This window comes from Solea senegalensis, linkage group LG11 (genome assembly GCF_019176455.1).
Source record: "Solea senegalensis isolate Sse05_10M linkage group LG11, IFAPA_SoseM_1, whole genome shotgun sequence".
Classification (NCBI taxonomy): domain Eukaryota; kingdom Metazoa; phylum Chordata; class Actinopteri; order Pleuronectiformes; family Soleidae; genus Solea; species Solea senegalensis.
Window position 1 is genome coordinate 12,880,027 of NC_058031.1, and position 26,681 is coordinate 12,906,707.

Below are 26,681 nucleotides of genomic sequence, written 5' to 3' on the forward strand. Positions count from 1 at the left end.
GAGGAGGAGGGACAACACTCAGCATTTACTGGGAGGTGATTGGCTGTGGTGATTTTAAACAGCCCCCCCAAGAGTGTTAAACCACTATGTGTGTAATATTAGTCACAGAAAATGTGCTTAATTAATAGGAAGCTATGAAAAATATTATACATTAGAACATTCTACTTTAATTTAGCTGATGAAAGATTTAACCCTTAAAATGCCAGGTTTTCGTCACGATGTTTTTAGAGTTGTTTTTTTTAGTTTTAGTGACGGTGCCATCTTGTGGAAATACAGTACGTCTGACCTAATTATTGATATCAAATACTGATTCATTTTTACAGATTTTAACTTTTAACTAACTAACAATCTGAATGCCAATACAACAAGAGACAAATATTATGAAATTATGTAGTGACTTGATGTTAATATTAATGTGAGAGTAGCTAATCGGCCTACAGTTCTAACTGTAGTCCTATAGATTATTAAATGTTATTCGTGTATTATTTATTCATTCATTCATAGATATTTATGTAACCACTTGTAAACACGTGGTTTGGTATCGACATTTATTTCGAGGCAAAGGAAGCGTTCGTCCACAATTATTTTGAAAGATTTAACCGGAAGTTTGAAGGTTGCTTAGAAACCAGGTTGTAAACGTAAGTTTTGGTTTTTCCTTTTCTTTCTCTCTTTCCCTTTTTCTTTCCACGCTGAGCGTCGAGGTAAAGATGTCAGGCCGGAATCCTTTCTCTTCTCCAAAGTTTGAAGAGGATTTGACCTTAAGTGGTTTCAGGCCGCAGCAGGTAAGTGATTCATTATCTGAGAGAACTTTGTTTTGAAAGATTTAAATGTGCTTTATTCACTAAATCACCATCTGACTAGTGTGTTTGATATTGGAAATCATTTATGTTGTGATATTAATATGGATTTGTTTTATTCGTCTCATAATTAACTTAACCCAGTTTAGGAATATATATAACATGTAGGTAACACAACATTTAGATATTGAAGGTTATAATATAGATTTAAATATAGATTTTCATACCAGGATTCATTTTTATGATTGATTATAACACAGACCTCATTTTTAAACCCTTTGTGGGATTTGAGGCTTTCTTCATCATGGTACATATTCTCACATTCAGCTGCTCTGTTAATCTGCTTTTGGAGACCTGATGAACTTTGCCTGTGATCAATTGAGTCAAAGTGATACACATCAGTATAAAACCATTAGGGGAAGCATTTTTATGCAACAATTCACTGACAAAACATTGCATTTTAGCCAAAATTCAAAAACAAGCTGTAATACAAAACTTAAAAGAATTAGAATTTCACACACACCAATTAGTGATAGTGAATTTGATCCATCCTTATTACACACCAGTCGTGAACAGACACAAACAGGGCAATGATGGATTAGGTGCCTTGGTCAGGAGCACCCCAGCACTGGTCACGTCCTAGAATTGAACCAGCAACCATCCGGTTATGACCCCAATTCCCTTCCTCTTGACCATGGGCTGCCCACAAAAAGCAATGTGACTCAGTCCTTAACAATACAGTAGATCACAACAAGGGTTATACTGTAATGTACTGCATATTTACTTTAGGAAAACTTGACATTCTCTAGTAAATTCTTAAAAACCTTAAGATTAAGGGTTTTTTCATCAAACAGACCAACTTTCCTTTTTAAATTTGAGTTTACTTTTCCTCCTTCTCTCCAACATAAAGAGAAAAACATATCAGAAACCAACACACATGGCCCAAACAGATGAACCCTGGAGCCGCCTCCATGATAAAGCCACGTTTGCCAGCACCCAACGGAGTGTCATGCTCCAAGGGTATCAGGTAAGTTTCAGAAAAAATTCTGAAACATCAGCAATGTTTTTAAGGCAAAAATCTGTAGTACAGAAATAAACGGATGCACTTCTTTCTTGACCTCAGGCTCCAAACGACAGCCTTGATTTCCAGCTGAAGTCGGTCTATGATCACAACAAGGACTTTTTCCCAAATAAGAACCAGATTTTGTACCAGAAGGCAACCCTTTCTGAGGAGAATAGGTGGGTGATCGTGATGTTACACTGGTGTGGTGCATGTCCAGTGTCACTGTGCAGACAGTGGCATTCCAGGAAGCAAATGAACAATGTTAACTTATCATTTTCCATATTCATTTGCAGGAAACCGGAAAACATAAACTGTCAGGACAAGCCACATATGGAAGACGAGGACACGAGAGTGTGGGTCGACCCACAGAGGCGCTCCATTTACAGCATCAAGTGAAGAAGTGATAATTCACAAATGTATCATCAGAATAAATAGCGTCTTATTATCAACTGCCATTAATAAATCAAACAACACTTGTGATTGATTGGTGTAGTTCAGCCTAAACCCAGTGAACATAATGTTCCCTAAATACTAACACCGTGTCTTTTATCAAATAAAAGACAAATTAAATTAATACACATCACTGATGGAATATTAAAATGGTCAAATAGAAGTTGAATGCACTTAGGTGATGTTACTTAATAACACATCCCCAATTTCCCTTTAGTGTTTGAAACAGTAGCATGGATTTATTTTTAAAGCAAAAATAAATCATCATTACCAACTTAATATTGTAGGTTTAAGTTAAGCATACAAGGTATCAGATATTTAATGAACATTAGAAACGAATGCAACATGCCCATTTACAATAGAAGCAGCAGAACTTTATTTAATTATTCAAGTATACAAATATGCATAACTACAGTTGAGGGAAAATAACTGAACTGTATATTACTGTGCATTAACAGACAAATGTAAAAATTATGGAACATAATATGCTCACTGCAATTTCTGCTTTAAGTAACCCTGACTTTAAAAATGTCCAACCCATCTGAAGCAAATAATCTAAAAGTGACAGAACATCATTCCTCCTTTAAAGACCATTCCAAGATTACAAAATGACTTTACAATTCAGAGGTTCATTAAGAAATGTCCTTAAACCCCCTTTATACCTGATCACCGGATTACAATCGGATAGCACAGTAAAGGTGGAAATACACCCAAGACGCATTGAGGATGGATTGTTACTCTAATGCCAGGTGTAAAGGGGGCCTTGGTCATGTAATGGCTACATAAACTTTTAGTTTTAGTCTTACATTCTGAACTCTGTGACCTGAAAATTGAGTGAATCCATGCAAGTCAGGTTCAGCCTGGTGGATTCATGCCCGGGCTTTTCTTTGGCGGGACCGTATGATGATCGTTTTCTCGTCCCACTGGCTCGGAGGAAGCATGTAAGGACCGTTGTGGACACACAGGATGGTCATCTCATCAGCGTACTGAAGATGCTGTAGCAGCTGAAGACACAGCAGAAGAGACGGTTCAGGCAAATGAAGAGCGCAGACTCTCTTGGGTGCACATATACAATAGAGCATCTGTACAGATTTGTTGTAGCCAGTGTGCGTGGGCAAAAGTCAACAAGTGAACACGACGCTGACAGGGTCACCTGTTTATTTACACATTAACATTCATTCAAACCTAATGTCATCTATTTAGAGAGATTCTATCTCGATTGGACAGCACAAGTTTACCTCTTCACACCTGGCAATCAGATGCACCCAGACTCAAAGTAAGGTTAGGAACCAAGAACCTAAAAAGGTTAATAATGCCCATAACAAGATTGTGGCTGTTAAACTCGACACTCGAGGCATTCAAAGATTATTATAACTGACCCTCTTTCTTTTTTTTTACTGTACTGGATTCAAAAATTGTAACGGATAAGAAACACAACTGATGAGCCGAATTGAACTTGCACATATATCCTAAATTCCAACAAAACCACATGAACAACCAAAGCTGTATGCAGTTCAGCAACCTAGTCCATAGGTGGCATTAGTGTGCTGTTACACATTGGCATAGAGCAGTGGATCTCATACTTTTTCTGTTGGAGTGGGACATTCTCTTCAGCAGAGTCGTGTCCCAAAAATAGATTTTTGTCTTCACACAATAATGTAAAAGAATGGGGTCACATCCGTCTCTAATTCTGTGGTTTTTATGATGTGAAGCATTTGGACCGGTGCTTATGAGCGACTCACTAAGGACGGATGTTAATACAATATCAAAGATTCATGTTTTCCAGCAGGTACAAACACTCACTTTTGGAGTTATGAAGAAGTACTGGGATGTCGTCTCTTTGCAGGCTGTACGAACGACAATGTCAAACACTCTCCTCTCGTTGGCGGGATCCATTCCCTACACACAGAAGACAAACAGACTTCGTATCTTCTACATACGTACGCAGCGACTGTTGTGGTGTATTTGTGTGTGTGTGTGTAACCTGGTTGATCTCATCCACCACTCTAAACGGGCAGCGATTGAGCTCCTGCAGGGCCATGAGGTAAAGCATTGTGGAGACACTACGTTCTCCTCCGCTCTGGTGGTGGGCTGTCAGCTCGTGAAGCTGCGTGCTGCTGTGAAATTTAACCCGAATGCGGATCCCATATTTGTCGTACTCTTCCTGCAGAGGACAAACAACAGCTGTTGGTTTGATTTAATTATCTCAAAGGTTCTGTATCCTGTTTCAAATATAGCACATTTAATATGTTGAGAACTGTGCATAAAAAAAAATAAATATCATTTGATAGCAGAACAATACATTTGTGAGATAAGACCATGCTTACGATAGTCCTTTATTAATCCCACAAGGAGGACATGTAGTATGTGTTGAACAGACTATAGATATCAAAAGGTTAAATCTTAAAGTCTTACAATTAACACATCCATGTTAAACACAATTTTATGATTTTCCTTTGCCCCAAGAGATCAGATCCAGAGAGCACATCTGCATTTATTACCTCATTCTCTGTGTGCAGATCGACCTCTCCTGCACACTGCATGGAGCGAAAGAAGTCACTGAACTTGACGTTTATCTGTTCGACAAGCTGCTTCAGAGGGTTCAGCCAGCGATTCTTAGCCTGCGACACAAACAACATCAGTGTACACACATACATGCACAGGACAGCCATTCAGGATTCTGACAATAATGTGGTCACATACCTCCGATATGTTTTGCCGGTAGGCGTTCAGTGCAGTGCTCTTATCTTCCAGCTCTTTCTCCAGATGTTTGATCTCCTGGTCTCTTCTGTTGTACTCATCAACAACCTTCACCGCAGAGATAATTAACCCAGCAAAAGTAACCAAGCCAAATTGATTAAATGAATAGGCATAAAAACAGTCTGATGGCACTTATATACTGCACTATAAAAGGCAGTTTCAAAGGATTTCAAATCACAATCACATAACAATCAGTCATATAATGGGCCCCATGAATGAAAGAATGAATTAACCAATACTTTGTGGAAGATACTCCCATTTAGATCATTCTGAGCAAGAGAAAGATAAAAATGTCTTACTGCCTTCTGGGAATTCAGTGATAACTATTTATAAAAAAAAAACAAAAACAAAAAAAACATGAAGCCCAACTTGTGCCACTAACTCATGTGTGCTCTTACATTTTCACTCAGGCCAGTGAAGCATTCAGCTCTGGACCGCTCCTCATTCAACAAGGCATCAATCTCATCCAGTGTGTTCGGCAGCTTGCTGAAAGCCTAAATTAACATGACAAACCATTATCATTTTATAAAATATTTGTTAATAATGATTATTTTAAAAGGCCTCCTCATATCCTACAGAATGTGTCCGTTTCCGCGAGAAGACTGGCAAACTCTAACCTTACACAGGTCTTCGGGCAAAGAGTCGTTAGACTGCATCCCACAGATGGACTTTGCTCTCCTCAAATGGCCTTTGCATTGTTCTGTCAGCTGCACCTTCCTCTGCTCCAGACGGTTGCACATTTGCTGCAAGAACATGTCAACACTTGAAGACCATGTAAAGCTGTTATGGAAATGATTGCTAAAAAAAAAAAAAGTCTGCAAACACCAAGATCCTGTGTTATTTTATTTATCCCAAGAAAGAGAGAAGGTCAAGATCTCTGGTGAGCATGAGAACAGAGGAAGCAGAAAAAGAGCAGGTGAAGGGAGGTATCAGGCGATAAGGATGGCACAGTGAAAGAATGTTGGAACAGTAAGACACGCATTTTCTCACGGTGACAGAAGGAACAGAAATTTGCATTACAAAAACAAATTTCTCCTCTTCACACATATATCAGAGAACATGTGGGGAAGAATGGTGAAGAAGTAATGTAGTAAAGACTGAAAACAGTGTCTGTTCCACTGGTCTGCTCCCTCACTACTGCCTTTGGTTTACTTGCTTACTATACTTTAAAATTGTTAAAGATGAGGACATGAATTGGAGAAAAAGAACAGTACGAAGAGTAGACTCCTGCTGTGAGACTCCAAGTACCACTGATGCAGACAGAGGGACTAGGAGAGCAGGACTGTAGTTAAACCAGTGTTCCTCAAATTCACCAAAATGGTGAAAATATTGTTTCTCTACATGTTTGTTAAACAAATGGTTTGATACTGGAGTATCTTCACTTCACAAGCACTGATTAAAAGCAACATTTAACTGCTTTGGTCCCAACTAAATTGTAAGGGTGTATGTGTATGTGTGTGCATGCATGGGTGTTCCACTCCTCCAGTATTCTATCTATCTAAAGAAGTATAACAGCAGGGACAGGAACTTTGACTCTGTGGTTTCTCTGAGAGGAATAATGACTTTGCCTCCATGTTGTTGTACAAGTACATGGTTGTGTGTGCGAAATACTTACATCTATGGTTTTAAGTTCAGAGGCACCTGCTCTGCAGTCGTTCTCTTGCTTGGTCTTCTCCGCTGTCAGCGCCACCGTCTCCAAAGCCAGGTACACCTTCTCCATACTCAGCTTAGTTCTCAGCTAAAGAAGGTGGACAGAAAGGCAGAAACAAGGTGAATGGCATTCAAACAACAGAGGACAGAAAAACTGTACAGACAAACCACGAGGAAAGGCGTGTGTTTTTATTATTAGTCATGAAAAAGCAATATCCTTAAAAAATCTTTTATCACAGAATCATTGTCTTTCTCACTGTTACAATGTAAGATATAACAGTACCTCTGTAAGGCAGAGTTATGGAGAAAGAAAATATCAAACATGGAAAAAACAACAGCTCCTTTTTACTTAACATGTTAACAAGTAAAAATGAGAAAAAAAACACATGACATGCAGAATTGTATTTATCCATACCTTCATCTGGACCATGAACGCTGAGACTATTTTAACCTTGAGAGAATTGACCGCCGCAATTTTCTCTTTGGTCTCCTGTTCAATCTTCTTCAGATCGATGACACTTTGCTCCATCTGTCTGAGACTAAACACATGAGGAGGGAGTTCAAATAATTCTTATTATTTACCATTAACTTCAAAGTAGAATCGATACAGAGAGCAACATCTCTCTGATTGGTCTACTTGGTTACATTGCATTTCCTCCCCTCATGTCTCTCACTGGCCAGTCAAGCACACAGAATTACAGAAATGTGAGTAATAGTAACACCAACATCACCCAAAATAGTTCAGTTCAGCCCAACTCCAAGTCACCATTTTAATGGTGTAATTGAAGCAACACAAGCACCATTGCATTTGTGTAAAATGTCACAATTGTGTAAGCAATCCTACAATGAAATAGAAACTCAATGTCTCCTAAGAGCCATCATCCAATATTTAAGCTATGCTGTAAACACATGATATGACAGAGAGGAAAACTCTCTGACAGGAAAACACGACAGATTTACCTGTCTTGTCTGGTACTAATTTTCTGCTCCAGTTGTCTCTTTTTGCCCTTTAGTTCAGACAGACGCTTCTTCTCCGCCAACAATTCATTGTCACGGCGATCCAGGTTGGCGGCCTCCTTCTGCAGGGCCTTCATCTGTTCATCAATGTCTCGTGACTTCAGCTCACAATCCTGTTCACAATTAAACTCTTATTACACATTCCTTCAGTTTAGGGATGCATGACATTATCGGCATGATATCAGTATCGGCAGATATTGGCTTTAAAATGTATCATGGGATATCGGCAAACAACATTAGGTTAAATAAGCTGCTACTACTTTGACTTCTATGCTGGCGCCCCTAAAACTTTACGACATTTATTTATTTTGCTTAATGAAGAAAACGTATATCCACATCTGCTGCAACATGAGTATGAAAAATATTATGTTAATTTCACAACAGGAGACCAAATCACCTCTGCACTTGGGCACAGGGAAGAACTTATACATATATATATATATATACACATATATATATATATATATATATATGTATGTGTGTATATATACATCAGCAAAAAGTACAATATCGTGCATTGCTACTTTAATTGGTGTTCATTTATAGAAATGCAAGCTTTCACATTTACAAAACCCTAGAGCTGAGGGAAAGCATCCCGTGTCTGACCTTTATCTGCTGCTCCAGCTTCCGTTTTTCTTCAGCGTCCAAGGTGATGGTGAGCAACTGAGAAGGATACACTGCAGAGTTACTGGTGTTGATCTTGTTGGAGTAAAAAGACCTTTTCACCATGTATCTCTCCTCTGTTGTGTATAACACGCGGAGGTAAGGCTCCTCAATGACCTTAGAGAGAAAAATACAGCAATTAGTGGAAATATTAATGTACACCCAAATTGTAATAACACACTTCATTGATTAAAACGGTCCAGTTAATGTTCTAATTCAGTAAATGATGTATTTGGCATCAGATTGTTATCTATCTTATGTATCGTGTTTTCTTGCTATGTAGACTTTTTTCTGGCAGTGTGAGTGTGTGCCTCATGGGCACTTGATCAAGAGGATGTAAGTGTATGTAATTAAATGAGTGAGTTGTGTTTACATCGTCATCAATATCACAATATTTCTCTGTATTTTAAATAACATGCATGAATTATACCCGTTGGTGGGTTCTGAAACTGTGGATTACGATGGAGAAAAAAGCGTACCGTTTTTATCATGGCTTTGGTTTGATCATTGCCCACAGGGACATCATGCACTTTGTACTGGTGACAGAGGTAACTCATCACCTCATCGGGAGCATCAAACATCTCACGCAGGTAGATGTAGAACCCAAAACGTCTGCAAAATTAAAAATATGTTTGTTTAACTCAAATATAAAAGTATGAATAAAAACAGAAAAGCAACGGTCACAGTTAGACACACAATTACACAAATCAATAGATGGAGACAAACAAATCAATATTCTCTCACTTCAGGGACTCGATATTCCGGGACGACTGTTGCTGAGAACATGATTTCTCCGGAGCAGAAATTGAATTCACCTTCAAGTTCATTCCATCACGAACCTAAGGATAAAGACAGTAAATGTTTAATTTGTCATTTTTGGGGGGTAGGGGTTTAAAACCATTAAAGTTAACTACAATTTGCATTGAAGCACACTGACCTCAGTCATGAACTTTTCCATGTCGTCTTTCCTCTGGAAGACAAACGCCCGCAGATCACGGAATGGGATGTGATTTTCTACATACTTGGCAAAACGAGGGTCTTTCACGTTTATCTGATGATGATGACGCCCAAGACAAAAAAGAATAAGCATTAAGGCTCCATCAGCATCACACTGGTCATTGAACCAACCAAGCTTCAGTTTCTGAAGGGAAAATGTTAGTCCATCTTTTCTTAACAAACTGGCCTGACTCACTTCATCAGCTTTCTTACTTTATTTGAGGGGGTTTTCTCATCATTGTTATGAGAAAACTTGAGGAAACAGAGGGTATGTTTGCTTTTGTATACAGTATTTGACAAATAAAAAACCCTTCAGCAAATGTTTCAAAACAATACTAAACATAGGGTACTTTGGGTAAGTGAAGTACTTCCCATATGGTAAACTGGGACTCACCATCAGCATTATGGGCTCATACACATTCCCAACAAACAAGTTTCTGTTTCTTCTGAGCCACTGGAGAGCAGTGTGTGTGTCTCTGTGGCATCCCCGCAGCTTCTCCTCTTTGGCATTCATCATGTTGTTCATGTCATTGAGTTTTTTCTCCAACACTGGCAATAGGAAGGAAAAATGTTCACGAAACACTAACATGAAGCAGCATTGTAATGTTCGATATGAAAAGATCCAGAGGACACTTACTCCGGGACTCGGCAAAGAGGTTCTCCCTCTCCCTACGAAGGTCAGTCTTCTCTCCTTCAATCTTGGCCCTCTCCTGCTGGATTTGTCTCAGCTCGACGTTGATCGCGTTGATCTGTGGTGTCACGTCAGGTTGATCACCAACTTTGGCAAGCTCAGCCTTCAAGTCTTCAATGGTCCGCCTGGTGTTACTGATTCGCTTCTGGTGATCCTCCTCCTCTGTTTGCTTCAGGTTCAGTTTCTGTTTAATAGTGTCAATCTGCAGAGAAAAGGTGGCACGTATTATAAAGAAACACTACTGCAGGTAACTGCTGCATCTGTGATAAAAGGAAAGAGTATCAACATAGACAACTGTATAAGGAACAAAGCAATGCTGATCACTGATACAAAGCTGGAAGGAAGTTAAAGAAGTGCTAAATTAATCTTAAAAATAAATATGGAGAACTAATAATTTCCACAAAATGAAATTTGACTCTCTCACGTTTACTGTTTATAACAAGTTATTTAATAAAACAAAACCAAATGGCTTACGTAAGTTGCAAAGATCGTATATTACACATTTTCATCATTTTTATGTTTGGAAAAAGTGAATCCGTATGAAAAAATCTCACCTCTTTGTTTTTTTGGTCCAACTGGTCTTGTTTCTGTTTGCACTTGTTCGAGGCTTCTTTGATGGCAGCAGTCTGAACAAAGTAAAGATCATCTTATCTTGACTAGGGATGCAACACTATCGTTAATTTCATTATATCGCAAGAATGAAAGTGTGTGTGTGTGTGGGGGGGGATTAAATTAAGAATGTGCAGACAATTGTAATTAAAATACTAGACAAGCTTATAATTTAATGTTGAATTTAAGACATTTAATAAATTAGTGTTATAGTGAAAATGTCCACTGTTGGCCATGGGCCAGTTCTCATTATAACTTCATAGTAAATGTAGGGCCACAGGACATCGCCTGGGTAGCCGCATGTGGCCCATGGGCTGCGAGTTTGAGACCCCTGCTCTAAACACAGTAATGGGAAACGCACTTCATTTAAGCCTTTACACCTCTTTAAGAAATAGTGCAACATATTTCCATAGGACACAAATGCAATACTGCAGAAATATCACTCAGTGTCACAATATTTGCTTTCTTACCTTCGCCTTCATTTGTGCCTCAGCGGGCTTCAGCTGTTCATCAATCTGCTGAAGCTTCCTCATCATGGGCGCCTGGGCCTGCCTCAGAGTCAAGAGCTGCCTTCTGGCCTCATCTCGCTCCCTTTTCACCTGCTCAAGATCCTTACGATTGGTTTCATATTCCTAATAAACACAAGAGGGGAGCGAAATCAGTCAATTCAATTTTACACTGACTGCTAATTTGCATCCCTTCATTGTGAACAGTGTTTCAATTCAACCACTCACCACCCACGGTTTCTTCTTATCAAGCAGTTCGACATTGTCCAGGTGCCTCTTCCTTTCATAGTAACGGTTAACATCGATTTTGTTCCTCTCATTCCTCTGTTTGGCCTTCTCGAGGAAGCTGGCTTTTTCTTTTACAGCGTTCTAAAGGGAAACAAGCCAGTGACAACATTTAAAAGGATTATGGAGCCTGAGGCAAAGTGATGTTTTTAAAGACGCTGACTGATTCCTGTTTTATCACTTGTCATATAAATGCAGCAGTGACAAGACACTGGTGAAGTACTTTTTTTCTCAGCGTTTTCAAACACATGAAAGATAACAGGTAAACACTATTCACTGCAGTGTCTTGGATACACAGTTCACTTGTGCCATAGAGTTGTGCCTGACTCTGCCACAGTCCCACTATCAAGGAGAAAAAAGAGTGAACAAGATCAATATGCACGTGTTTTTGATACTATTAATATGATTAAACTGTGGGATCAGTTTTAATGACATAATGATAAATAAAATATTGTCTATTCCAGTTTTAATGTGAAAGACAATATTTTAAATAATCAAAGGTGTGTACTACAAATTTGTATGCAATTTTGTGGCAGATGTACAGTTCAATATTCACTTAATATAACTAGGAAATAATGGAAACATATAGGGCTGGGTGACATGGCAAAAAAAAAGGTCGATATCAATAATTATCACAATATAAGTGTTTGAGAATGTAGTTTTTTAAAAAGCAAATTAAAGTATTTTTTGACAATACCTTTTTTTCCTAATTTCCTAACATTCATAACAGCTCGCTGATCTGTTTTATTTTTTATTTTAATGTCTAAATGGTATAACCGCCTTCATAAAGTTTACCTCCAGTTCTCGTTCCTTGTTTCTGAAGTTCTTGAGCTCACAGTGGAACTCGTACATCTCTGGTGGTCCCACTGATTTCTCAGTTGCTTCTAGTAACTCAATTTTGGACATCTTGGCGAACTCTCCTACTTTTTCCTGTGTGGACAAACCAGTCACATCAACAAGAAAATGGAAAACCCAGCACACGAAGGTGCTGACTACACACCTTTGTTATTGTCTGTGTAACTGTCCAGACTATCCATATCACAGGATGAATTAAGCAAAATCAGCCCTAAAGAAACTTTTAGCAACCATTACTCTACATATTATAAACAAGATGAAATGATAAAATCATACCTGAGGCAGAAACTGACAGAGGTTGCTGACTTGAATTTGCAGAGATTTAACTTCCTCCTCCACAGCTTTCTGGCTACAGTGTTTCCCATTCAGCATCCACGCAGACTGGTTGTTCGCCGCATGGATCTCTCGGTTAATCACTACATTTCCACCACCCCTATATCTTCAGTGACAAAAAGTTTGATTTAACAACCTGTTTAATATAACTCTAGGGGAATGGACAGAATGTTTTATCAAATGCTTATCTGGCAGATGTAACATTGATAAAAGGAAAATAACTGTATAATTTAAAGTAAAGCTGTTTTTGTTTTAAAATGTCTGACTAGAATTCATAAGCTTAATATTTAATGATTTATTAATTGGGTTAAACTGAGCCAACAATGTGTGTGTGTGCACGATTGGTTTCACATAACTCACAGTTCAATTTCAATAGATCCCTTTTGACATCCACGTTTGACGTAAAGCCCCGCCTACAGAAAAAGAGAACAGACCGATCATTCAGGCAGCCATCATAGCTGTATTTAATCATCTTCAAAATAGTAAGATTGAGTGACACTACTGCTGTAAAAAAAGTAAAAAAAATCAGCAAAAGCATTTTAGCTCATGTTTGAGCTGTTCATTTCTTATTTATTTTGTTACACAGTTGGAGAATTATGTCTTTGAAACAGACTAACATCGGTATTGGTAGGTACTCGACTTTGTGATAGTGATACTGCCCCCCCCCCCAGTTGCAGCCATAGATACAATCCTTGCTATTAAGTTTAATCGGTGACTTTGTGAAAACAGGCAAAGCCCTAATCAATGCATCTGACACTAGCTGTGTTACCCTGCTTACCTTGTCACCTCTGCCCAGGATAGCGGTCTTGCCAGCCAGACCCAGACAGATGGCACAAACGATGCTGGACTTGCCGGTTCCATTGGCCCCAACAATCATGTTCAGATTGGGTCCAGGATTCACCACCGAGTAGTCATAGGTCCTGTCAAGACACAAAAAGGATTTTCCTCTTCTGACCAATTCTTCATTCACATGTAACTAACATTTGCAAAGTACTAAATAAAAATAGCTCTAATGAGAACTTCATAGAGAAATTGACAATGGAGCCTGGCCTGGTCACATCTCTAAAATTAAATCTGACTTGAATAACTGCCGATATCGTGCCGATATTTTGCTCATATCTCATGTGGTAATGCTTTAGGACACATGGACATGAATTAAACACACTTCTCTGTGTTTCTAGCAGCTCAGCTAACTCAGTGATGCTAATATACTATCGTGGTCATATAATGATAGGAAGCAGGTTGGCCTCACAGTCCAGATATGACAGCATTAACATTCAGCAGTTCACTTTCGATTTCGAGACATTGCTCTGTTGTTGGTGTTATTGTTGTTGTTTGACAGCAGCACGAACTTACAGGAAGTTTTTCATGGTGATGCGAAGTATGGACCCATCCACGTATCGATCCTGTCCCTTGCTTCTGTCATGGCTGGACGTCTGAGAGGTGCTGTTGAGTTGAGTGAGTCGCTGACGCTTCTTCGGCTCCGCCATGGTTGAAGAAAACAAACGGGACAACAACCAGTGCCTTCCTCAAGAAAAAAAAACACATGCCTACTCGCCGTCATCGCGCGCTTTGCCCATGCCCAACGGTTGCCGAGATCTGGTTGGACAAAAGGGAGTCACGTGTAAAAAGAGTGACGTAGACTGAAAAAAAAAGCGTTCGTTATCGCGAGAAGATTAAATAGTGAGACATTCACAACGAGGTAAACAATACACAGTCAACACTATAAAACAAGTCAAGTAAAACCAAATATCACATCATCAAATAAGTTTGTATGAGATCACTCATTTGTTTCTGTCACATTTATTATTTTTCACACTGGTCTTGTGCTTTTCTTAACTTATGAATTGTTACTAAAGTCATTTTTAGTCCTTTTATTGTTGATTTTGTATCTGGTGTACTGCACTTTGCACTTTTTTAAAAATGTGCTTTAGAAATAAATTGGATTGGATTGTAACCCCACCTGGCCAAAAAGGGCTGGGGTACCCCTGAGCAAGGTACCCAACTCCCAATGCTCCCCGGGTGCTACTTAGTGTGGCAGCCCACTGCTCCCACTTCTAGGATGGGTCAAATGCAGAGAAATACTTGCCCTAAGGAGATAAAATTAAATTCTTTATCTCTTTTTTTGTGTCATATAAACATGTGTTGAGTGGAGTCATGAAATGTAGACACAACACACCACTTCTGCTCTTATGTCACCAATCTATCTATCTATCTATCTATCTATCCATCTTTCTGTCTGTCAGTCTGTCTGTTTACTTAATGTTAAAATGTAAACATCGCCTTAGCTACATTTCAGAGTACAAACTGTTCCGTTTTGTGTGTGTGTGTGCATGTGTGTAATGGAATATTGACTGTAAAACCACACCTGAGTACATAACTCTACATAAACCTGTAAATACACTGTATACCAGTAGATACATCTGTATATTTTACATAATGATACATTTATCAACCCTATAATCTGTTTTCTTCTTCCACCAGTGACCGTTGTTTGACCTCATCACGTCTCAAATAAATAAACACAATATAACAGATGAGCAGTTTCCTCATAATGAGCTTAAATACTCCATGTCTTCTTAACACCCACATCTTTCAGAGGCAAGGAGGGTCATTGCATGGCAGAATATGCTGTGCCACATGTATGAGATGTTCTCATGGTCTAAGATTATCCCTGAAAATACTCCATCTCATCTTCATTATCAGCTTTGTGTATAACTCCTTCCTGTTGGTAGCCTATATAAACACTGAGATCGAGGGAGAGCACAGCAAAAGAGAGAGTGCAAAAAGAAAGAGAATCTTCTCTTTGTTTTGCATTTCTTCCTTTGATCAACAGCTTCACTTCATCAATCCAAACTCCCACCAAACAAACACTCAGGTGAGTCTCTCAAAATATGCCTGCTTTTAGAAAGTTAGATTCCAACTGAGTTCATGAGGTGTCATTGTGAGGAGAACATTTATGAAATATTGACTGTAAAACAGGTTGATGTGTACGTGAAGTTATTTAATCTGCTCTGTGGCCTCCTATCAACTGTATAATTGATGAAAAGATTATACTTCAGAGTTTTCAAGTTCATTGTTGAATATGTGTATGACTTTGAATAGATTAGTATTAACAAAGTATTTATTAATAACACAAACGATAGAATATTTAACCCAGTGTGTGGTTAGTAATGCAATTAAAACACTCTGAGGTCATGTATTATTAAAAACTCTTAAGCTGGTCACATAAAGGACATAACTGGGAGCTGAAAATAAACATTATCTCATTATGACTATGGAGCAAGAGCTATGAATTAAGACATTTAAGTGGATTAGTTATGGATGTATCTAAATAGGTCAACTAGAGCTGTCATAACAAATAACTATATTTATAATGTATTTTGTTGTTCTTTTACCATTTAAAAATAAATAAAAAAAATTTGGCAGATATGAATGCAGCAGTGGCAGAACCTGAAAGCAACACGGCTTCTCCTCCCAAGTTTAAGCAGAAGGAGACCAGGCAGTTTAAGAGCAAGGCTCCCAAAGCTGGACAGAAGGGGTGAGTAAAAATCAAGAGAAAAACACAACTCTATACAGCAAACTTAATTTAAAATGTAATTACAACTGAAACCTCTCTCTCTCTCTCTCGCCATAGATTTGATGATGTCCCAGGAATGGATGGCCTTGGAGGTAATTACTGACCACAGTAATAAGTGAAACAGTTAATAGCAAATGACTCTAATGTAGTTGATAAAGCATGGTGCATGAACTTCATGATTAATTATCTGCTGCAGATGCTGAGGTTGTCTGTCCATGGGAGGCATTTGGAGACATGGAGCTGAGTGATCTGGCCCAGTTTGGCGTAGTTTAGAACTTGTGCCAAATGGAAAGTTATTCCTGGTGGCTGCAATCCAGCAGCTTTTTTTTAAATAGAACCTCCTCACAAATTCTCCACCATTTTAGGTGTGAGAAATGAGTCTGACATTGATACCAACTCGGATGACTAATGAGTGGAGAGGGGTTTTCCAGCCCTTGAACCCTGGATGAGTGGAGGAACAAGCTTTTGGACAGCAGCCCCCAAGAATGACTCCTGTCCGGTCCGAGGCTGATGCTCTACACCTTGAAGTTTTAGCATCTCACTGACGTCAGGAAGTTTCTGTTGTTGCCTTTTCATCCTGTGCAAACCAACCACTGTGTAAAAGTGTAACACACTGTACCATGTTTGGGTTCTATTGTAGGGATGATTGGAATCAACATTTCTTCAATTAGGAGTGTATAGATTGGCTTTACACCTATAAACAAGTCACTGCAATCATTGTAAACTATATCTATGCATCGATCAGTAAAATTATAGCATATACTAATTGCATTTTATTTCTCTTCCTTCTTTGTGTTTTTACTTCTGATAAATATACAGTGAAATTTGTTGTAATGTAGAAAACACTCATTTTGACCTAAATTGAAAAGATCACTCTTCACATAATACTACTACATGCATAATTTTTTTTATTTTGTTTTCCACAACAAGCCAAAAGGCTCAGTGACAAAAACCCTCAACTCCAAGGAGGGTCATGATGTGGCACAATATGCTGATTTTCACTTTAACGCAATTATACATTTGGTAAAGACAAGACTGAAAGAATTGGGGGCAGATATTGTGATTGTGACTTGATTAGTGATTTCATATTTCAAGTTCAGCATTTACTATCATGAGTGAGCATTACCAAATATGAAATCCAAGATCCGCTCTCAAAAGATTGACTTTAACATGTATGAATAACGTGATTATGTTGCATTACATTACATGTCATTTAGCATACGCTTTAATCCAAAGCGACTTACAAGGGAATTGAGTACAATCAGTTTAACAATTGAGATAATCAAAGAAAGAGTATAGGACATTGCTAAACAATCTGCCATTACAAAAGTTAAGCCAGTCACTGATAGCACAATTAGAATTTTGTAAAAACTGAAAGTCATTACAAAAGCCCTTCGCTGATTCACACTCCAGCCCATGGGTGGCGCTAACGCGCCTACAAGCTGTTTAACAACCGAATGAAAAAGAAACAAGAAAACGAAAAAGAATCAGCGAATCGTCTCAACTTGCAGAATGTTTACAGTCTGAATCCCTTCGTTAACCTCTCGTGGTTAACGCACAGCTCGTGGTTAAAGTACAGCTGATAACAACGAGAAAATGGCGGCGGCCTTCTTTCACATTAACAGAAGTGCAACAGCGTTCCACCTACTCCTCACTGCTCTTTGGTTGTGGTGAGATCAGAATCGCTTATTTACTCATCGTCCACCGTGAAGCTTGAGGTGAACCTCAAACCCACCAGAACTAGTATATCTGATCGAATCATCACCTCTTACCACAACACAAAGCAGTGGAAGGCCCTGTTCGCGTGTCGCCTGCTGCTCATCGCCGCGGAGGCTCGAGAGCGCGTTTCCTATCATCTCCGGTCAGAGCAGAGCCGAACTCTGACCGAATCAAATAAGATCACTGTGTAGATTTTTTTTACAGAAATGAAATAAACACTCACGCACATTCACTCACAAACACACTACACACTACACACTAACGCCATCAAACAGTCTCCACGCACACGTTCATTCGTTCCACAACACGCAAGCCTTTCACTCTGTAGATGCGGAACAAGCAGGGCGGGGTTTTAAACACAACACCGCATGGAATCATGGGAAACGAAAGGAGAAAATATAGTGACCTCATGTGGTCAATGATGGGATCGACTTTCATTTATTTATCTTAAATCGTATTTAAATAAAATAATACTATATGAACATGAAAAATTGAATAAGCAAAAATAGACAGCAACAAGAAAAATACAATCAACAAAATAGAACAACACAAATAGTATAAACAACGCCTGGGGTTCAAAGTAGTTTTTCACAAGTGGTATTTTATTTCGTTTTACTTTCAATTTATTTCATACATATAATTCGATTAACTGTATATCTCTTAATCTGGCATGGAGCAATTGTGTGACCCCAAAATGTCATCCAGGATTAATAAAGTATTCTGATTCTCAATTAATTTGTAATATTGTATTTGGAATACAATATTATACAATACAATACACTTTATGTTACAGTACATTCAAAATAGTGTGGTAAATCTTGCATGTTAATGCCATCTTATTGCTATATTCACCAAATAATAACAAAGACAAATCTGTGCATGTGTGTTGGGGGAGGATGTGTTTGTGTGTTTTCTCTGGGTTTCCTGCCACAGGAGGAACACAACACAAACATACAGAGGTTAATTGGACACTCTAAACTGATCATATAGGTGTGAATGTGAGAATGAATGGTTGTTCATCTCTGTGTGTTGATCTGTGCTGGACTGGCAAACTGTCCAGCATGTACCCCGCCTTTCACCGTATGTCAGGTGGCATTGACTCCAGCAACAGGTTGATCTGAGGTTGTAATAAGCATGTTGTTTTACCTGAAAAACCTTTTGATGGTGGAGTTCCTGTCAGGAATAATTGACTTGTTGGTTGAAGAATCTGGTAATAGTGTCGTGCTCAGTTGCTTTTAAGCTGCATTTCTGTCAGTTGCAATTAACTAATCTTGTATCCTGTGACCTGTTGGGGTTGTGTTGTAATCCAGAATTGCATAATAAGATTTCACTGTCTACTACATCCAGTCAGTGACCACTTCAAGGCAGCACACCAAGTCTGAGGAACCCTCATCTACAGCAGTATGTTTGTCTTGATTACAACAGGGACACATACAGCAGACTGGCTGCATGAGGAGATGTGAGTCCTTCAAAAATGGACTAAATAGTTAGACTGGTAACAGAAACAGTGGACCTCTACCATCCTGCCATGGAGGGGTCAACTCCAAAAAAAGTGAGTTCTAGCATGTTGTCTTCTGAAACCTTTACTGTGTGAGTGAGAGGTCAGTGACTGGTGTCAGATATATAGACCAGACTGTGAGACAAATTTCTATTTCATGTCAAGCAGATTGTGTTCCATTTCCTAATATTTTATCATAATCAACAATACGTGTATACAAGTGTATGTCTTATAACAGTATATTGTGATTGGGACAGTCTGTAAATTCATCATCATAGTTTATTGGGGTTTGTTTTTATTAAATTACTTATTATTATCAAATATTTGACTCCATCTTTAAACATTATATTAAACAAAAAAGTCAAGTGTGTATATTTGATCCTCATGAGCCTCTCTTTGCTTTCTGTGCTAGATTCACAAATTGCTATGGAGAACTTCAAAAATATGGTCAAATCTTGGGGGCCAAAGTGTGTGCAACTGTTGCATAACAATACATAGTACAACAGAGACAACAAACAGTCAAAAGGGACATACAATTTACAGAATAGGAGAACATGAGTATTGCACTTAAACATAAACACATAAAACATAAACAATAAACAGAAAGACCACATATTTTGTGCAAAGTATTCGTTTGACAATGAAAACGTTAAAAGTAAATGTTTCCTTTAGCCTCTACTGGATATGCATCTCATACTCATAATCATGTATTATATTAGTCAATTAAGAATGTCTGTGTCTGAAAAGCTGTGAGACATCAGGTGGAGCAGTTTTGCTGGAATCCCTCCCACCATTCAGGTTCTGTCTGGAACAATGGCTTCCACCAGCACAGACGCATGTCAGGTTATGAAGGTGTTATGTTGGTGACAGGGATATTATAAAGTACAGTCCCACAAAAAAAAATCCTGTCCAGATCATATGTAGAACAGTCTATAAGACAAATATACTGTTGTGTCTCTGAGAAAGGCTGGACAACAACAGCATCTGCCATCTGTTCCAGGCTCAATATGACCCTTTCCTCTGACTTATCTGGTTTCAGTGGGTGTGGTAGAGGCATCTGTCTGGCTGTGTTACAGGAGTTTGTTGTGCCAAGTTCTCGTCCCATTTTGAGTGTAAAAAAAATTAGATATTCACTAAAATTCTTGTTTATATATGACTGAATAGTAAGTCAATCGCGGCTTAGCCAGATCTATCTCCTGGGACTCTGACATGCTGATGGAGCTGTCACATCACCTTTGAGCTCCAAGTAAACGCAGCTCACCTGCTCACGCAACACAGCAGGCACTGTTTCTTTAATCCTTTATCTGATTACAACCTGTGTCCACTCAGGTGAGGATCGAATTCAAGAAACATGCTTTAGTACATGAATGTTAACATGTTTAGATCTGTCAAAATGACTAACACGGTATCTGATCTTCTTTTTCCACTTTTTAACTGACAGAAACCAGGATACGGGCGTCACAAAAAAGGTATCTTATGATCGAAACCATTGTGTTTAATAATACTGATTTCAGTCATTTTGGATTTTTTTTTCCTTTTTAACTGGTGGAGCAGCCTCAGATAACTTGAAAGGCATAATACGACGCCTATTTATTATTGTTCTAGATAAATCAATTGAATCTATCAACATTAAAACAAACTGGTTCCATACGTGAATAGCAGATTATGAAGTTCAAATCATCTTTGTCTTTGCTAAATTTGACTTTGTGACTCAAAGGATGAACAAATGTTCAGTTATTTTTTTATTTTAGTTCAGGAAATTACTTTATTTAACGTCGGCCATGCACAATATAACATTTAATGACAAGTTTTGTCAGCTCTCAGGGGTAAAATTGTCAATAGTGACATTTACTGCTCTGTTCTTCACAGAGAATTCTGGTGGTCACCCTGTGCTGTTCCATCAGTCCACAGCAGACTGGAGCGGTGATGAGTCTGTTCAGCCCAGGAAACTGAGTGGCTCCTCAGTGGAAACACCAAGCTACCAGAACCTGCACAGGGAGCTGCTGCTCAGCCATAAAAGGTACAAACATCTTCGATCTTCTCAGCATTTGAAATGTAGCAGTGCACCGTGGGTAACTGTGGCTGATGCTGCAGGGGCCTGCTGTCGGAGGGGAAACCGGAGCTGAAGCGAGTGTTGGAGCAGCGTAGGCTGGAGCTGCACAAGGAGGAGGAGATGGCACAGAGGCGGCCCTCAGACCTGGAGAGAGAGCTTCACAAGAGGCAGCAGAAGCTGCAAGAGGTTTGAAGCACAAACCAGTTTCTAGGTTAAGACCCTTAACCTAGAAACTGTGAAACATAAATATATTCAGTTTTGCTCAGAATACACAGTTGGTGGAAGTGTTACCTCAAAAGTTTAAAATGTTGTGATTTTAATGGCCAGTGCCAATACCAATGGTGGTTATAGACTAGTATGTCATTTAGTTGGGCTACTGTCCCAGTATACAAGCAATAGTGGGAAATCTATTTATTGAAAGAAGCGGGTCCACCTATATCTGTCTACACTAGGTGCCTATAATATGTCCACTTACATCTTATTAGTATTAGGCAGTTTCCACTTTAGTTGCTAGTATTCCTAACATTCATTTAACAAATGTACTGAACCGGATTTTGTCACGATTTATTACTGCTGTCTTCTGTGTATTGGTTCTTCTATTATTTTGCCATTTTTAAGCCAGGGTGGGAACTGTGGCACAAGTGCAGACTGATTCCTCTCCGATTAGTATTATCTTGGTCGTGTCACTATGAATTTGAACTACGAAATTTAATTCAGCACCATTAAGTTGGACTAACATGTTCAATTAGAGTTACAGTTTTTAAAAGTTTTCTATTTTAAAAGTTTTAAAACACAACAATACTATTACTACTACTAATAATAATAATAACAATAATAACAATAATAATAAAACAAATCTAATAGCATGCAAATATTGTCTTTCTTGCAAGAAATTCATGATTTTATTATCCATTTGAAGGGGGCACCAGTTGGTACCAGGCTCTGAGTTAGAGGGGCAGTGAGTCAAACTAATGACAGAAAGTCATTAGTCACTTTGAGTTTTTTAATTTCCTGTCATATTGTACTTGAACATGATTATATTTATATTGTACTCTTCTGCTAAATAGCTGCACTAAAGACAACTGTAGCTGGTTAATGGACTTCTCATCCTCCTTTCATGCAACCTAACTGCATATTGAGTAATTAAATTTAGCTCCTCCTTAACAGTGACATCCTCCTTACTGTCTGATACACTGGTCTATAGCAAGGGTTTTAAACTCAAATGTCACTGAGTGTCTAGTTTGGTCAGTAGGGGGCCGTTTAAGTGAAAAAAAGTCCAACCTTTTGAGAAAAAGACATCGCAATAACAATATTCATGATGATATTTCACATCATTTTAAAATAAAAGTGTGTTTTTTTATATGGAACAATAAATAGTTCACAATATAAACATATCTATGATACAAAATGAATCTATTAAAAAAACTTACAGAAACAGCTCATTATAAGTTGCTATTAAGTGGTGAGCCACATGAAATTTATCAGGGGGGCCAGGGGTTTGTGACCTCTGGTTTAGAGTCATACAGTAATTAGACATCACAGGGCCCATTTCAATGAATAAGTATTAGAATTTAATATTTAAAGTGCATTTTTAATAATACTTCACAGTTGACTTGTGCTTGTGGTAGAATTCTCTGACATTGTTACATTAACTTTCACTTATGTAAAGACAGCCGGAACGGAAACATTTGTATAATGGTATCAAATAGCCACAAGATTTTGGAACTGATTCTTCACCCTGGGGCTGTAATACTCTCCCTTTAAACCATTATTTGAAATGTAGAAAAGTGCTCTTGGTCTAGAGCAGCTGGATGATGTATGAAGTGAATGACACTTGCTGAAAGCAGATACACTGACTTGTACTTTATTTTTCCAGTACGAGCAAGAGGAGATCAGGCAGCGGGAGAACCAGCAGAAGATTCCAGAGTTTGTCCGTGTGAAGGACAACCTGAGGCGCACACAGACATCTGAGCAGTGAGGCCCAAAAGCTCCTATCAGCCCCTGCCGCATCTCACCATAGTGGCCGCAAAACTTTCTGTTTCATTTGATGCATAAAAATAAATCAGAGAGGCATCATCTGGATTCTCATCTCTGAATTTTGTTTAGAAATACCAGAATATTCTATGTTCAGAATATATTTTTAACAAGCACTACTTTGTTTCTGATGTTGGAATGTTGGTAATTATAATTATAATATATAAATATTTGGGTCTGTGTTTGTTAAGTGAAATCAAAATGACAGCTCACAAGCTGATTTCTTTTCATGTCTTCTATGGTAAATGTAGCCTACTTTCTTTTTTTGTCTTTTTCAAATCAACTCCGCATGCTTCATCGGCCAAGCCTCTTATTAAAAAAGACCCACTGTTGTGGGATTGATATCAGTCACATTTATCAACAGAACTGTTTTTGTAGCAGTAGAGATCCCAGAGTGTTACAGATTGACATGTCTCTTTGTACGTTTTTGTCATGACGTTTTATCTTCAGTGTGTCTGTGTGCTGTGGAAATAAAGATTTTATGGTTTGCAGAGATGCAATGTGTTGTTGGACACAACTCAAAGCACTGGGGACTGATTTTCATGCTGCTCTTCTCCCCTAGGACTCTTGTGGTTCTTTCACATGGATATGGGACTTTGTTTAATTAGTTGATCTTTTCATTCCATCACGGGTTGAGAGGAGAAAGCTCAGGCCATCTGGAGGAGGCTTTTTAGGGTATATTGGCTGGGAATACCCAAGGGCCTGGTTAAAGCACTGGAGACATTTGGAATAATCATTGAAGCCACTGGCAGCAGGCAGATCAATAGTGAAAGAAGTAGTCAGACTAATATCTACATGTACAGTAGAACAGACCAGTATTACATTTTTACAAGTTGAGGAGGATTGAACCAACTAAACGTTGTTAATGACATACAACAGATGATTTACTGACCGTTGATAAAGTCTTTGAACGAAGTCTAAGAAAGTAATAAAATAAAATAAATTCTTACAGATACATTACAGTTTGCATACAATTACAAAATAAACTTAAAACTCAAACACAAATAAAGAAATCAAATGGCAAATAAATAAATAAATAAATGTTATGACGTATTCTATGAAAAGGGTGGCTAAAATTGGTCCAAATCGAACAATTTAGTCACTGTTTTTATTTTATTTTCTTCTTCATGGTGGAAGGGAGAGGTGTCCATCACCAAGCTGCCAGCTGTTCTGGGTCTTTTTCTTTCTTTCGCAGCTCTTTCTTCTTTAAACAAAACTCTGCCTCGGGCTATTCAACTTTTGTGTGTCCTTTCAAATTAAAAGCCCCCTCAGCGAGGCGCGTGCTCTGTATTCACCTCAGAGCGTGCCCGGAGTCAGCAGCGTCGGACCGAACCATTCAAACAAGAGTCCTAGATTTTGAGAAATGATCTCACTTTTCTCGCTCAAAAATATTTTTAGTGAGTGTGCATAGTTTTAAAGAGAGATATTACACTTAAACGTTAGAAGAAAAGGTGAGAGGACATTTGTTACGATGTAAATAATTAAGCACAGTTCAGTGAATCGCCCCCCCCCCCTTTTTTTAGAAAGTGGAGTTGACTGAAACAGATGTCCCAGAGTCGGTGTTTGAGTAACAGAGCAGAAAAAGTGAAGCAGCTTCTGTGTCTGCTTGAAAGATGCTGTGACGGAGCAGAGGACACTGAACAAGGTAAATAAACCCTGACACTATATTTTAACGAGCTTTACAGCATATTATGAAAACAAAATAGGAGTGTAAAGTCGATATAGAAATAAAACACTTTCCGCTGACGCCTTTTCCAAAAGGAGCTCACTCATAAGATGAATGAGTACAACCACTTAACCACTTTATAAAATGCTTATTTATAAGTCAAAGTTTAAGTAAAAGTGACGCATGTATTCGCAACAAAACGCGACTATCCTGAATTGCTGTGTATGTTTTATGTTTTTTGATATATTAGTCATTATGTTGTAAAAAAAAACGTGTGTATGTAAATGTATGTATATCTGATTTATAATTTCAATTACCTCATATAATATTAGCATCTTAATGCAATTCATTAAGTCGTACATTTCTCTTTGAAAAGTAGTTTTATTGAGGTGTAAACAAATAATTCAATACTTTCCACATCACTGCCTACACTGATGATGTACTTGTTTCTACTTTTTTCCATCGGGAAATATTGTACTTGAATTACATGTCTCTAATAATTTAGCGTTAAAGTGTGGATACTGTTATTTTCTGAGTAGTATTACTTCAGAAAATACTTAAATGTAGTTAATATGGATTATTTTTATAGTGTTGCACTGTTTACTTGTAGGTCTTCCATCACTGCTGTTCTTTTTACTAATTATGATTCATGTCAACAAAACAGCTGAAGTGAAACACTGTTCTGTAACCTGTTCTGTAATGCACCATTAATATAATCCAGTTGCATACACAGATTAAAAACAAAAGAAAAAAAGACTTTATGACTTATATGTGAGGCAACAAACTGGCTGGTGGTGGTTGTCCATGCCCACAGCAGCAGAATAAACACAGGCCTCCTACATGTCTGCCCACATGTTGACTGACATGCTGTGCTACTGTGGTGCCAAACACAGCACCTCTGTGTTGTTATGCCCCCGAAGTTACCCCAGCTCTTTTACTGATGGTGGGAATTTGTGGGTGAAAAGTTGAAACCACATCCTGCCAGTGACCTGAGATCACCAGCAGTGTTAATTGCGAGGTGTCAGAAATGAGGATCTGGTGGAGACGAGTTGCCCTGATCCCTCGGCTGTTCCTTCAGCCTCTGGTGAACAATGAAGCGTCTCTTCTTGCCCTCTGTATTTACGCTGTCGTCGGGCTGTGACAGAGCTGCTGTGTCTGGCCAGCATATGGCCTCCAGAGACCGAGAGCCTGCTGGTGTGGTGCTTATTACTCCTGCATTGTGTCTGCTGTAAAGTGAAGACCCTGCACTAGTTAACAGTGGTGATATGAATGAGCACTGACAAATAAAATAGGCTAATAGTGTTTAAGCCTTTAACATAACCACGTCACAGTTATGGTTTAAATTTTGTTATCACAGTCTCCAGTCCGTGTTTTGCTGCTGTGTGTGGAATTTGCAAATCAACACTGCTTCTTCAGGCAAAGATCTGACTCCAATGACGTGCTTTGTAATACAACA

The 26,681-nt window shown here is 38.5% G+C and overlaps 5 protein-coding genes and 1 non-coding gene across 10 annotated transcripts in view; 4 read left to right on the plus strand and 2 right to left on the minus strand.

Moving 5' to 3' along the window:
* Positions 1 to 26,681, plus strand: part of samd11 (sterile alpha motif domain containing 11) — a 1,171,052-nt gene that overhangs the window by 843,228 nt on the left and 301,143 nt on the right. The window lies entirely within an intron of this gene.
* cfap276 (cilia and flagella associated protein 276) lies at positions 591 to 2,340 on the plus strand. The gene is made up of 4 exons (XM_044038141.1): positions 591 to 782; positions 1,708 to 1,824; positions 1,921 to 2,036; positions 2,154 to 2,340. The coding sequence occupies exons 1-4, from the start codon at positions 708 to 710 to the stop codon at positions 2,254 to 2,256; spliced, it is 411 nt and encodes a 136-aa protein (XP_043894076.1). The 5' UTR covers positions 591 to 707; the 3' UTR covers positions 2,257 to 2,340.
* Positions 2,663 to 14,268, minus strand: smc5 (structural maintenance of chromosomes 5). The gene is made up of 24 exons (XM_044038043.1): positions 14,032 to 14,268; positions 13,454 to 13,595; positions 13,036 to 13,088; positions 12,619 to 12,781; positions 12,283 to 12,417; positions 11,431 to 11,571; positions 11,167 to 11,328; positions 10,642 to 10,713; positions 10,034 to 10,289; positions 9,791 to 9,945; positions 9,338 to 9,451; positions 9,145 to 9,239; positions 8,880 to 9,012; positions 8,344 to 8,517; positions 7,681 to 7,850; positions 7,136 to 7,259; positions 6,686 to 6,808; positions 5,688 to 5,813; positions 5,469 to 5,564; positions 5,014 to 5,118; positions 4,812 to 4,931; positions 4,295 to 4,474; positions 4,114 to 4,209; positions 2,663 to 3,314 (listed from the first exon to the last, which is right to left on the minus strand). The coding sequence occupies exons 1-24, from the start codon at positions 14,163 to 14,165 to the stop codon at positions 3,180 to 3,182; spliced, it is 3,204 nt and encodes a 1,067-aa protein (XP_043893978.1). The 5' UTR covers positions 14,166 to 14,268; the 3' UTR covers positions 2,663 to 3,179.
* On the plus strand, positions 15,429 to 17,021 carry LOC122777135 (retinal cone rhodopsin-sensitive cGMP 3',5'-cyclic phosphodiesterase subunit gamma-like). Of its 2 annotated transcripts, none has more exons than XM_044038148.1 (4): positions 15,429 to 15,553; positions 16,102 to 16,216; positions 16,313 to 16,347; positions 16,452 to 17,021. In XM_044038148.1, exons 2-4 carry the CDS (start codon positions 16,107 to 16,109, stop codon positions 16,526 to 16,528), a joined length of 222 nt encoding a protein of 73 aa, XP_043894083.1. In that variant the 5' UTR covers positions 15,429 to 15,553; positions 16,102 to 16,106; the 3' UTR covers positions 16,529 to 17,021. The 2 variants fall into 2 exon arrangements, with proteins under 2 accessions (XP_043894083.1, XP_043894082.1); XM_044038147.1 differs by having other exon boundaries at positions 15,430 to 15,553; positions 16,105 to 16,216.
* LOC122777913 lies at positions 17,927 to 18,305 on the minus strand. The gene has a single exon (XR_006361381.1).
* zgc:195245 (uncharacterized protein LOC565483 homolog) lies at positions 19,056 to 24,054 on the plus strand. The gene is made up of 5 exons (XM_044038139.1): positions 19,056 to 19,526; positions 20,914 to 20,941; positions 21,342 to 21,492; positions 21,567 to 21,711; positions 23,402 to 24,054. The coding sequence occupies exons 1-5, from the start codon at positions 19,503 to 19,505 to the stop codon at positions 23,501 to 23,503; spliced, it is 450 nt and encodes a 149-aa protein (XP_043894074.1). The 5' UTR covers positions 19,056 to 19,502; the 3' UTR covers positions 23,504 to 24,054.